At 40.3% G+C, this 14,362-nt stretch overlaps 1 protein-coding gene across 11 annotated transcripts in view; it reads right to left on the minus strand.

Annotated features, from left to right (window-relative positions):
* Positions 1-14,362, minus strand: part of UNC79 (unc-79 homolog, NALCN channel complex subunit) — a 299,617-nt gene that overhangs the window by 152,773 nt on the left and 132,482 nt on the right. For all 11 annotated transcript variants that reach the window (XM_045288090.1, XM_045288086.1, XM_045288091.1 and 8 more), the window contains 3 exons: positions 8,938-9,026; positions 8,302-8,342; positions 6,031-6,059 (listed from right to left, as the gene is read on the minus strand). In XM_045288090.1, the coding sequence (XP_045144025.1) occupies positions 6,031-6,059; positions 8,302-8,342; positions 8,938-9,026 (159 nt within the window). The remainder of the gene's footprint in view (positions 1-6,030; positions 6,060-8,301; positions 8,343-8,937; positions 9,027-14,362) is intronic.

Raw genomic sequence — 14,362 nt, forward strand, 5'->3', positions numbered from 1 at the left:
AGAACAGCAAGGGGAAAAGAGCAACAAAGTCCCAAGGGAATACCAAAAATTTGACCAGAAAACACTCCTAAAGATCAACAAACAGACCTTGAAATATTTGTAAAAAAAAAAAAAAAAAATGAAGGCCCTCCCAGGGATGGATTGACACAGTAGCTGCAACGCTGAGCTCCTATAGAGCAACAATTTTGAAGTTGGAGCCAACATGGGCAGTGTTTTGTTCTGTTGTACAGGGGGTCTCTATGAATCAGTCCCAACTCAAAGGCACAACAACAAATTACAGTCTGTTTGCAACATCTGTGGTCTCCCCTACGTGTGTTTGTTTCAAAAGTAAACGGGAGTGATTTCCCTTCGACTCAGATGCATCTGAGCCTGGTTTTCAAATGATCATTCTAGCTGCTCTGTTTCACTTTGGGAATCTTAAACAGAAAGAAGAAATTCCAAGCGGTCACATACAATAACACAATTAAAATAAATCAAGGTCTGTTTCTTTTAACCGCGGTGCTGACAGTATCATTTCTTAGTGCGGGCGTACTTGTCAATAGCAGAAATATGTCGTATCAAATGAAATGGAGGCATAACTGTGCCAAAAGAGAAGTCAAAGAATTCTGAACTCTTATGAACATAATGGAAGGTCTCCAAATTAAGGGTTAGGTAAAATATAGTGTTTATTAAAAGATAAGTAATAAAAAGTGCCCACCAAATGTTAGTTGGTTGTACTATAGTGCTACTTGGTGCTGGAAGCTATGTCACCATATTTTAAATATCAGGTTTAAGCAGAGCTTCCATACTAAGAGACTATGAAGAAGAACCTGGTGGCCTACTTTTTTAAAAGATTGCCCAGTGAAAGCCTCATGCATCGCTGGTAAGTATTAACAGGTACTCAAAATACAACTGGGGAAGAGATGCTTCCTCAAAACAGACTCAACATGGATGGAATACAGCATGGAAATCTTGTTAACAACACGAACAGTGCCTATCAACATGGATTTCACCAGACGGTATATACAGGAATCAAACTGACAACATCTGTGGGAAAAGACGATGGAAAAGCTCCATATCAGCCGCTAAAACTAGGTCAGGGGCTGCCTGTGGAACAGACCACCAATTGCTCAAATGTAAGTTCAAGTTGAAGCTGAAAACAATGAGAACAGGTCTATGAAAACCAAAATACAAACATGAGTCTAGCCCACCTGAACTTCAAGAACATCTCAAGAACAGACTTTATGCATTAAACACTAATGAGAGAAGACCTGATGCGCTGTGGGAAGACATGAAGAACATCATACATGAAGAAAGCAAAAGGTCATTAAAAAGATAGGAAAGAAAGAAAAAATCCAAGTGAGTATCAGAGAGACTCTGAAGCTTGCTCTTAATCATAAAGCAACTAAGGCAAATGGAAGAAATTGTGGAGGGAAAAAAAGCTGAACAGGAAATGTCAAAGGGCAGCTCAAGAAAACGAATATAATAAAATGTGCAAGGAGCTAGAATTGGAAAACCAAAAAGGAAGACCATTTTCAGCATAATATGTCCAAAGTACATATCAAGAAAAAAATCATGCCTTGAGTTACAATCTTGAAAGAATCTATAAGCAAAATGTTGAATGATGCAGGAAGTATCCAAAGAAGATGGAAAAATACACAGAGTCGTGGTACCAAAAGAAACTGGTTGGCATTCAACCATTTCAGGAGATAGCAGATGAGCATGGACCAATGTACTGAAGTGAGGTTTGCAGGCTGCCCTGAAGGCATTAGCCAAAAACAAGGCTCTAGGAATGGATGGAATATCACTGCAATGGTTCAACCACCTGATGAAGCTATGGAAACACTCACTCATCTGTGCCAGGAAATTTGGAAGAGAGTTGCTTGGCCAACTGACTGGAAGAGATCCATATTTGTACCCATTCCAAAGAAAGGTGACCCACCAGAATGCTCAGAGTACAGGCCAATCATTGACAGCACATGTAAGTAAATTTTGCTTAAGATTATCCAACAATGACTAGAGCAGTACATTGACAGGGATCTGACAGAGGTTCAGGCCAGAAGCAGAAGAGGGAGATCATGGCTGACGTCAGATGGATCTTGGCTGAAAACAGAGAATACCAGAAAGGTATTTACTTGTGTTTTATTAACTATGCAAAAGCATTTAACTGTGTGGCTCATAGCAAACATAGCATTGAGAAGAATGGAATTCCAGAACACTTACTCATGCCCATGAGGAACCTGCTCATGGAGTCAGTTGTGGGAACAGAACACAGGAAGGCCGTTGTTACTCTAGCTGCTGGGTGCAGGCACCTAGGGGCCCTGTGCACAACAGAAGGAAGCACTGCCTGGTGCACCATGCTCACAAGCGTTCTTATGCGGCAGCCCATGCTGCAGCCTCTGTGTCCCCCATCGCATCGAAGGCCTTCCACTCTTTCACTGACCCTCTACTTTACCAGGCATGATGTCCTTCTCCAGGGACTGGTCTCTCCTGACAACATGTCCAAAGCATGTAAAGCAAAGGCTCACTGTCCTTGCTTCTACGAAGCGCTTTGGTCATACTTCTTCGGAGACAGATTGGTTTGTCCTTTTATCAGTCCCTGGTACCTTCAACAGTCTTTGCCAAGAGAGTACTACATGGTTTAAAATCAGGAAAGGTATGTGATAGAATTCTATCCACTCACCATACTTATTCAAACGGTATGCTGGGAAAATAATCAGAGAAGCTGGATTATACAAAGGAGAATGCAATATCAGGACTGGAGAAGGCTTGTTATCAACCTGTGATAACCCTGCTGCTGAAAATGAGGAGGATCTCAAGCACTGTCTGGTGAAGATCAAGGACGGCTGCCTTCGGTGTGGATGACAACTCAATGTAAAGAAGACCAGAATCCTCACCACCAGACCAATAGGTAGCATCACAACAAATGGAGAAAAGATTCAAGTTGGCAAGGAATTCATCTTGCTTGGATGTACAATCAATGTTCATGGAAGGAGCAGTCGAAAGCAAATGACACATTTCATGGGGTCAATCTCTAAAGTATTGAGAAGCAAAGATGTTCCTTTGAGGTCCAAGGTGTAACTGACAGTTTGCCTCCTGTGCCCGTGAACGTTGGCTACTGAAGATGTGAAACTGAAGAAGCAGTGCACTTGAGGGAAGGTGTGCTGGAGGAGAATACTGAAAGTCCCCTGGCCTGCGACAAGAACAAGCAGACATATCTTGGAAGAAGTAAAGCCAGGATGCTCCTTAGAAGTAAGGATGGCAAGACTTTGTCTCACGTATTTGAACACATTACCCGGAAAGACCAGTCCCTGGAGAAGGATAGCACGCTTGGTGAAATGGAGCATCATCACAAACGAGGACCCTCGACAAGGTGGACTGACACAGTGGCTGCAACGATGGACTGAAACTAACAAGGGACAGAACCAGGCAATGCTTCATCCACTGGTACAGAGAGTTACCAGGAGTCCGAACCGCCTCTCACCAGCATCTCACCACCACATGCCCCAGGAGTTATATTGCTGTTTTGAACTGCCATTGAGTTGACCCCTGCTTTGTGACAAAGCTATGTTCCGTGGGCTCAAACCATTGTGATCCATTGAGTTTTCAATGGTTGCTTCGGGGGAGCAGATAGTTCCTAGTCTGCCTTAGCCTGAAGTGTCTCTAAATCCTGTTCAGGAAAACTCCAGTCAAGTGGTGGTGAAGGGTGTGTAGGGGGCCGATATCATGACTTTTAGTTCACTCTGTCTCTGGGTTGAGGAACCTTATCCAAAGAGCTTGACCAGTGACCAGACCAATGTAGATCAAGAGATATTGGACGGCAAGCCTGGTATCATAAATAGATAAGACTTTGGGGTCTTAGTAGGTCTCGGGTCTATTTTGCAGATGAAAAGAATATAAATGATTATGTCCAGAGGGCATACTGTGGTAGATTAAATATAGCCACAACATTTTGACAGCTCCTTCTAGGAAGAGGAGGATTTTATTGCCCCACTCCTTGAATCTCGCTTGCTTGTGACCAATGGGAAGCAGCAGCAATGACATTTTGCGACTTCCAAACTTCAGTCTCCAAGAGACCTTACTACCTCCTCTCTCACTCTCCCCCAGAACCTTATGAGACGTAAACAAGCCCAGGCTACTCTCCTGGAGGTTGAGTTGCTTCTTGGATAAAGGAAAACTTAGACACCATAAGCAACCCAACCATTCTAGCCACCCCAGCGGAGGCTCCAGACACCACCAGCCTACTCACCAACTGGCTGCAAATGCATAAGTGAGCCCAAAGGAGCACAGCAGAAACGCCAAGCTGAGTGTAACTGCCAACCCACAAAATTGTGAGCAAAGAAATGATACTGTTCTAAGACACTGCATTTAGAATAGTTTGTTATGAGACAGTTCTCCAAATGTACCCAACTCAACCTTCCCAAACAAGTTTAAGTAACTTGTATAAGGTCACATAGGTAGGTGGAAATAGAACTGGCTATTCCCAATGATCTCAACCAAATAATCTGAATCTCTTTGCATGATATGATACTATGGTTCTACATTTCAACTAATAGAATAAGCAAATAAGATGGAAATGGGTTTGAGAAACTGTTACAAAATGTGGCTGAAGGTGTCTGGGGTCGTAAAGGCTTGAAGGTAAACAAGCAGCCATCTAGCTCAGAAGCAACAAAGCCCACATGGAAGAAGCACACCAGCCTGTGTGATCACGAGGTGTCGAAAGGATCGGGTATCAGGCATCAAAAAACAAAAAAATCAAATCATGTCATTGTGAATGAGGGGGAGTGCAGATTGGGGACCCAAGACCCATCTGTAGGCAACTGAACATCCCCTTACAGGAGGGTCACGGGGAGGAGATGAGCCAGCCAGGTGGCAGTGTAGCAACGATGAAACATACAACTTTCCTCTAGTTCCTAAATGCTTCCTCCCACCCCCTACGCTCCCATCTCCCACTATCATGATCCCAATTCTACCTTACAAATCTGGCTAGACCAGAGAATATACACTGGTATAGTGTATAGGAACTGGAAACACAGGGAATCCCTTCAGGACCAGTGCTGAGAGTGGCGATACTGGGAGGGTGGAGGGAATATGGGGTGGAAAGGGAGAACCAGTTACAAGGATCTACATATAACCTCCTCCCTGGGGGATGGACAACAGAAAAGTGGGTGAAGATAGACGTCAGACAGTGTAAGACATGACAAAATTATAATAATACATTATCAAAGGTTCATGAGGGAGGGGGGAGTGGTGAGGAAGGGGAAAAAATGAGGAGCTGATACCAAGGGCTCAAATAGAAAGCATATGTTTTGAGAATGATGAGGGCAATAAATGTACAAATGTGCTTGACACAACTGATGTATTTATGGATTGTTATAGGAGTTGTACGAGCCCCCAATAAAATGATTAAAATAATAATAATAATAATCTATAATACAAAGGAAATATATTTCAAAAGTGGTATTCCTTGAGAAACGATAGTAGTTAACCAAACAGATAAAGATTAACTATGTGATTTTTTGAAAATGTGGCTAAAGGAAATTTTAAAGAAGGGCTCTTTAGCCAGAAAAAATCATTGCTTGGCTAGAGAAATCATCTTTACATATAAATGACCATTTTCTATATAGAGACAGACTGGTTATATCTTCAACATCCATTTGCCCTCCACTTCAAGAAAATAAAGTTGTTGTGTTTGTTTGTTTGTTTTCAGTATATAGATACATCCCTTACTAGAGTTAAGTCTCATACACTGTACTGTGATTCAAACCTTTTTGTAATTAGACTACTTTTTAAGAGGTACTTGTGTGCTTTTAAATCAGATTACTTACCAAAAACATGGTGCATAAAATGGGTGAGCAAAAGCAGAAATGGACATAAAGAACATTTGGACATAGTGATCGTGCATGCTAAATTATTTCTTTTCTCTTTCACAGATACACTGACATGTACACACTGGGAAACCATGGTGCAGAAATGAGGCAGATGTCAACGGATGAAGTTACGTACAAACACAGCGAATCATGCCCCAAAACACAGATGGTTTGCTCTTACCTTCTTCTGACAGATAGCAGATATTTCAGCTGTAAGGGGAAGGTATAAAAACATCAACACTGAAAGAGAGCCCATTTAAATAAGGGCAACCCTGCAGGGGATAGGGCTAGGGAAAAAACCACTTTAGGAGGACACTTCTGGACTTGGCCCAAACAGCTTCCTGTCAGTAAATTGGCATCTACTTATGGTGACCTTTATTCTCCTCAGAAGGCACCACAAAATATCTCTTTCTCATATGGTAGGGTTCATGACGAATGAAATAAAAAAAATACCTGGACACTGTGTTACTTATTCTTAGAAGTAATTCAACCAACTTTCTTGGACTTGACTTAGAAATCCAATCATGTTAAAGTCAAACAACTTTAATCTCATCTCCCTCCTTTACAGAGAACAAAATCAAGGGTCACTATGGTGGGATGACTTCTTCCATGTCTATTAACCTTAGAGGCAGACCCAGAGCTAAGTCTCTGGGTGCTATGTTGGCTGCTTTGTCTTTTATTCTATAATACTGATGTAACATGCTATATTCAGAGCTGCACCCTGGGGATGATTTGACATATCACACCTGAGGGGAAAAAAAAGTTGGACTCCTTAGACTTGAACTATCAATTCATACCATGTTTAAACGGTATAAGACATTTAAGAGAAGGCAATTTCAAACCCATGGTAGACCAGTTAGAGAAAAAGTGTCAAACATTGCCTACGTAAGGGATTGGCTTTTTAATGAGCAGATAAGAATTTGTTTTAGTAAGCATATCGATTATATCCATTAAAACATTGATGCTTAAAAATATTTGCAAATAGGTTTTTTAAGAATCTGTTAACACTTCTCTTGAAACTACAAGTGCTAATGAGCCCAAACCTTATTTATAGTATAGGCTATGTTATAAGTTATTAAAATGATTAAAGGTAAATATCTCCCACATCCTGTGTGGAAATAATGGATTAGTGGATTCCAATCAATGAAATTTATAAGTCGGTTTTGAAAATGGTTTTGTATAATTAATGATTGAGATCCTAGAGTTTATCTTAAATAACCTGAACTGAGGGCCACATTTCTAGATAAATAATAAAAAGTCATTGTCATTTTTCTTCCAAAGATTAGTAACATCTGCCAAAGATAACCAGGATTCTACAACATACCTGATATGGGCTTTACCTCAGAACACTGGAAATTCACTAAAAAGATCATCTAATTTAAGGGGGGGATAGTAATCTTTGACCCTACAAGCCCAAATATTTCACAGATACTCATAGAAATGCCCAACCCTCTTTGAAGTAGAAGCTACCTTCTTGCTCCAGTCTATAAATGGAGAGTGATCACTAAATCAATTCTTCTCTTCTGGTTGACATGACCCAATATTTAGAGTCAGACTACAAAAAAAAAAGACTGTAATTTTTATACTTCAAAGATATTAAGTAAAAAAAATAGTTCACAGAATTTAGCTAACACAAAGGCTTACCTTTCTTTTAAATAGGACACGTGGCAGGATTTCTTTTAGAATCTACATATCAAGTTTCCTCTGTAAGCCCGACCTATATAGAGTTTGCCCCCAACTTTTCCCAGATTTCATCTTTCCTTTGCGTTTCTGGGTACTTTAGTACTTCCCTGTGTGCGGAAGAGTGGCCTGTCTAGGAACCACCACTTCTAAGCCATAGTTTCAGAACTCTAAGGAACTTTAAAAACATTCCCATCTTGTCGTTCCATGGAGATGGCGAGGGGCGCTTTAGTCTCCTTTTCCCAGAGGGGCGATTGAGGATCAGAACAACCCAATAGTCTCCAAAACAAACCGCAGGAGCTAGTGCTAATGGGGACAAAGGTCCGTTCATCATTTCTTTTTCTACTGGTGGCTTTCATTCCCGTTCCTGTCTGGCACACACAGCCTCGTTCACACCTGTTACCTGTACAGAACATCCCATGAGACATAGGAGAGGGCTTCAAAAAGTTAGTGGGAACATGGAATTGGAAGACAATCGAATTTTTCCATGAACTTTTGAAAGGCTTCTCCTATGTTTCAGAGAACTTTTGTCATAGGGGTCCAAATCCAACCTCTACCCCCTTTCAGTAGAGACGGTACCTCTTTCTTCATGATTAAACATGTGGGTATATTATCAGCAAAACATGGTCACCATGCTTTATATCAGTGAATACTCACAGACTATAATATATTGCTACTGTCTTTGTGGAACAGAACATTACAAACGGAGATAAATCAACCTTGTCATTAGCCACGATTACACATTATTCATCCTTCCTGAAGGGAGCCATACCTTGTGGCAGAAGAACATCAATCAGCCATTCACTGTGGTCTCTATAAAGAAAAACAAAATGCATTTTTGAGCTGCACTAAAATGTTAGGTTACAGATGACTGTTCATAAGCTGTGTGCTATTTCTGAAAGGCTTTTAATAGAAAGCCAGTGTAATTAAGAGCACTATCATGATAAGCTTTTGAAATGTCTAATACACCCCAGCTAAATTATAAATTATAGACATTTCATCATATCCAGTTATCTTTAAGTGATACTTTCCAGATGTCAATTAAGCCAACCAAAATATGCATGATTTGTACCAAGCTGAGTCTGATTCTGTGAAACAAATGAGCAGAGAGCCATGGTGGAAACCAATCTGATTTTTCTCCATGACTCTACCAGGGCTATTCAAAACCCAAGCTCCTCGGGTTGATGGAATTGTTTTCTCCTGTACAGATAAATACTGTAACTTTTCAAAGCTGAAACCTCCCAAATGCAAGCTTTTTGTACAATAACTATCAGACCAACTAGCCTTGATAAGAACACAGACCCGTGGAAAATGTGAGTGATGTACCGATTTAAGTTGAAATCACTTTCCTTATCACCTCCTTGTTGCTCTATTTATTTTCCTTTTCGGCAATGACCTTTGTACCTACCCTGCGATCCGCTGGCTGCATTCTTCACAGAGATACAACGGGGGCGGTTTGTCACCCAACGCTACTGACAGGGAAGGGTCTATGCACATCTGGAACACATGGAAAAGGCAGAATGAGTCCTCCTGCCCAGTTCACCCATCTCTATACCACGAGCCCAAATGTTCCCATAGCGACAGACTTGCAAACTAGCCTCAGAGGGAAAGAGGAACACATACTTTAAATAGAACCCATTCTCCCTATGCCTGATTTTCCCTGCATTGGCTTGTGAGTCCACACCGGGTGGGGTGGAGGTGAGTCTGGTCATCGGGGGGCCGTCATGTCTCTTGTTAGTTGAAATTTCAAGTACAATAGTGCCAAGCAATCAATCCTCACTCAGGATAAAACTCGTCTGGTTCAATAGTTGCTCAAATTGGGTGTCTGTGACTTAACGTGGCAATTCCTTTCCCTAAACCGCAAACATGATCATCTCTTTCAGAAGAGGACAGTGTATTATGGAGATTCAAAAAACGATACCAGACTACTGATGCCAAAATGCTAGAGCAATAGCACATTTTGCTTTTCATGACGGAGCATTTCGAAATGTTAGTATTGTATTGAGGTGGGTGCCTCCCTGCTCTGACTCCAGAGTCTCAGTTCTATAGCAATCATCCGGCGCTTCCTTTCCACGCTGGCTTATTATTTTCTTCCAGACATGACCTGTAATTCGATTAATTCTACTATACCTTCTTTAGTCGTTTAGTTGCTTTTATTGTTTGTGACTGCGTTTTCAACAGCCTAAGTGCGGGGATGAAACGTGTGGACAGTTAATCAGGAAATTTGAAATAGCTGGGTGTTTGAAATCACCTGAGCAAAGCATGAAGATGATTAGCTGAATGTTGAATGCTGCCTTGGTTTACATTTCATTGATGCACTCATCAGTTTGAAGTCTGTTCCCGCCCTCCAACAAATAACCGATGCATGCTATAGTTGCAAACCTACACGCACTCAGCATGCCTGCAACACCCTCTCTACAGAAACTACAGCCTGTCTTTCTTTCAGGGCTTTTACTGATTTGAAAAGGGAAATGACCAGACAGGAAAAGCCAACCGCCCTATCATTTCAAGTCAAAAACATGAGTAGTTTGAGTGATGGAGAAAAGTTGAAATTGCTAAATTTAAATAATAAGACTATAATGATGTTGCAAATGATATAGTCCCTGATGTTAAAGGTCCAGTGTAAAATTTTTCCTTAGATAAATGCAATGTTCGCTTAGTTATGATGAATGTGTATATATAGACAAATATAGATATATAGATGTTGGCTAACTCTTTTTCTGTACGTTGCTAAAAATTATATGGTTTGGGGCTTTTAATAATAAATAAATGGTTCATCAGTTTCTGTTGCAACTATTCAAACCTGCCATTGTAACAAGAAAATAGCTACAATCTATAAGCAATTGAGTATGATTAGGTGACAATAAAACTTTATAAAAATCGATAGTGGAACAGATTTGGCCTGTTGGAACATACTTTATCAATCCCTATGTTAAATAAACACCTGGGTTTCAAAGTATTTACAAAGTTCTCTTCAGATACAGCCAACAAAAATCAAAAGCAGAGCATAATGTAATGAGCTGTGAATCCTATTATAGTTCCATTTTTCAATCCGACCTGTCATCTGTTACCTAAAAAAGTGTGTGTGTGTGTGTGATTGCTACTTATTGTAACAAAAATGGGTAAAACTTTCCTATTGGGAACAATCAATATTATCTGAGTGGTATGGCTCACTAATAATAGATAAATTCATTGATTTTTTTTTTAGGACTAAGCCATTTCCTGATTAATTGTTGGTCAGTTTGTTATACTGTGAAAGCTTGCACATGGCTGTGGATCTGTAAGCAATGTCACGGGTATTTCAAGTACCAGCAGTGTCACCCAAAGTAGACTGGCTTCATCAGAGTTTCCAGACTAAGACAGACTAGGAAGAAGAACCTGATGACCTACTTCCAAAACACTGGTCGTTGAAGCCTTATGACTAGCCATGAAACATGGTCCGATATAGTATAGATGATAAGCACCTCATGTTCTCATCTCAAAGGTACTCAAAATACAATTGGGGAGAAGTGTCACTTCAGAGAAAAGTGATCCTTAATCATGGATTAAGTAATGGATGGGGAAAGTATTCAGGACCTTTGTGTGGCAGGTTTCAAAATTAGAAGAAACTGCTGAAAACATTTATTAATACTTAGACCATGGAACATATACATGTGAATCTAGAAAAAGCGGAAATTGTCATAAGTAAAATGGAATGCATAAAAATCTATATTCTAGGCATTCGTAAACTGAAGTGACTGGTATTGGCCATCTTGAATAGGACAATCATATGACAAATTGAAGAGGAATAATGTGATATTACTCCTCTTCAACAAGCACATTTCAAGACTGATTCTGAAGTACACAGTTGTAAGCGATAGAGTAATGTCCACATGCTTACAAAGAAGATTAGTTAATATTTACACACCAACCACCAATGACAAAGATGAAGAAATTGAAGAATTCTACCAAGTTTTGCAGCCTAAAGCCGATCAAACACACAATCGTGATGTATTACTGGAGATTGGAGTGAGACAATTAGAAACCAAGAAAAATCAGTAGTTGGAAAACATGACTTTGCTGTTAGAAACAATGCCAGAGATTGCATGATAGAAATTTGCAAGACCAACTACTTATTCATTGAAAATACCCTTTGCTACAAAATAAACAGCAACTACACAATTGGTCCTGGCTGGATGGAACACACAGGAATTAAATAGATTACATCTGTAGAAAGAGATGATGAAAGACCTAAATATCGTCAATTAGAGAAAAGGCTAGGAACCAAGTGTGGAATAAACAAGCCACCAACTTCTCCTATGCACATTCAAGTTGAAAGCGAAGAAAATGAAGAGTTTTTGTGATAGTTAGCTTTTATGGCAACTTGGAGGGGCCAACATTCTCCCATGATCGGATCTAACACAGTGTGGGGTCAACTCCATGATGGGATCTGCTGTGATGCAGCCAAGCAGTTGTGGGGAGTCTGTTGTTGCTCAGTGCCCTTGAGTCTGGGCCAACTCATAGCGACCCGATGTACAACAGAACTAACCCCACTCAAGCCTGCACCATCCTCATGATTGTTCTATGTTTGCGCCCATCGTTGAAGTCACTGTGTCAATCCATCTCGTCTAAGGCCTTCCTCTGTATCATTCCCCCTCCACTTTATCAAGCATGATGTCCTTCTCCAGGGAGAGTCTCTCCTGATAACATGTCTGAAATATACGAGATGAAGTCTTGCCATCCTTGCCTCTAAGGATCATTCTGGCTGCACGTCTTCCAAGACAGATTTGTTTGTTCTTTGAGCACCCTGTGGTACTTTCAATAGTCTGGCCAGCACCGTAGTTCAAATGCATCTATTCTTCTTCAGTCGTCCTTATGTAAAGCCCAACTTTCACATGTCTAGGAGGCAAATAAAAATACCATGGCTTCAGTCAGGTTTATCTTAATCCTCAAAGTAGCATCCTTACTTTTCAACACTTTGAAGAGGTCGTGAGCATCAGATTTACCCAATTCAATATGTCCTTTGATTTCTTGACTGCTGCTTCCATATGCAGTGATTGTGGGTCCAAGCAAGATTAAACCCTTGACAACTTCAATCTTTACAAAGTTTAACATGATGTAATCTATTGGTCCAGTTGTGAGGATTTTTGTCTTCTGTACATTGAGTTGTAATCTACACTGAAGTCTGTAATCCTTAATCTTCATCAGCACGTGCTTCAAGTTCTGACTTTCAGCAAACAAAACTGTGTCATCTGCATATTGAAGGTTGTTGGTAAGCCTTCTTCCAAGTCTGATGCCACAGTATTCTTCATATAACCCAGCTTCTCTGATGGTTTGTTCCTTATACAGATTGAATAAGTATGGTAAGAGGCTACAACCCTGGTGCACACCCTGCCTGATTTGAAACCATGCAGTATTCCCTTGTTCTGTTTGCACTACTGCCTCTTGGTCCATGCACAGGTTCCTCATGAGCACAATGTATCGTTCTGGAATTCCCAGTCTTCATAATGCTATCCAGCTTTTTATGGTCCACACTGTCAAATGCCTTTGCATAGTGAACAAAACCTACATAAATATCTTTCTAGTGTCCTCTGGTTTCAGTCAATATCCATCTGACATCAACAATGATATCCTTTGTATCAAGTCAGCTTTTGAATCTGGCCTGGATCTCTAGCACCTCCCTGACAATGTACTGCTGCAAACATTGGATAATCTTCAGCAAAATTGTACTTGCCTGTGATATCAATGATATTCTTCCATAATTTGCGCCTTCTGTTGGCTCACCTTTCTTTGGAATGTGTAAAAATACCAGACTCTTCCAGTCAGTTGGCCAGGTAGCTGTCTTGGCATAAATGAGTGAATGCTTCCAGTGCTTCATCAGCTTGTTGAAAGATTTCTACTGCTATTCCTTCAATGCCTGGAGGCTTTTTGTGGCTAATGTTTTCAGTGCAGCTTGGACTTCTTCCATTAGTACCATTGGTTCTTGCTTATAGCCTACCTCTTGAAATGGTTGAATGTCTACTTGTTCCTTTTGATTCAGTGACTCTGTGTAAGTAAGCTTTCCATCTTCATTTAATGCTTCCTGTAGCATTCAATATTTTGCCCATAGAATCTTTCAATAATGCAACTCAAGGCTTGAATTTTTTCCTGACTTCTTTCAGGTTGAGATATGCTGAGCATGTTCTTTTTCGGTTTTCTAACTCTGGTTTTTTGCGTATTTCTTTATCATCTTTTACTTTGCATTCTTGAACTGCTCTTTGAAATTTTCTATTCAGCTCATTGATTTAATCATTTATTACGTGTGCCTTAGGTATGCTATGATAAGATCAAGTTTCAGAGTCTCTTACGACATCCACTTTGATTTTTTTCTTTCTTTCCTGTCTGTATAATGACCTTTGCTTTCTTCATGTATGATGCTCCTGATATCATCCCACATCTCATCGGGTTTTCTGTCATTAGTGTTTAATGAGTCAAATCTGGTCTTGAGATGTTTTTGACATTTAGGTGGGATCGACTGAAGGTCATGTTTTGGCTCTCGTGGACTTGCTTCCATTTTCTTCAGCTTCAACCTGGACTTAGAGATAAGCAATTGAAAGTCTGCTCCACAGTGAGCCCCTGGCCTGGTTTTAGTTGCTGAGATTTAGCTTCTATGTTGTCCTTTCCCCCAGATGTAATCAATTTGCTTTTTATGTATCTCATCTGGATATACATTTTAGCTGTGGATATTAACTTCATCGTCTCTTTTCACGTGTGTAGTCGGTTTTATTTCTGTATATTCCATCTGGAGAAGTTCATATCTTATGTTGTTGAAAAGGGTATTTGAGATGAGCAAGTCATTGGGCTTGCAAAATTCT

This window comes from Echinops telfairi, unplaced genomic scaffold (assembly GCF_000313985.2).
Source record: "Echinops telfairi isolate 266 unplaced genomic scaffold, ASM31398v2 ScPeMD7_18;HRSCAF=68, whole genome shotgun sequence".
Lineage (NCBI taxonomy): Eukaryota > Metazoa > Chordata > Mammalia > Afrosoricida > Tenrecidae > Echinops > Echinops telfairi.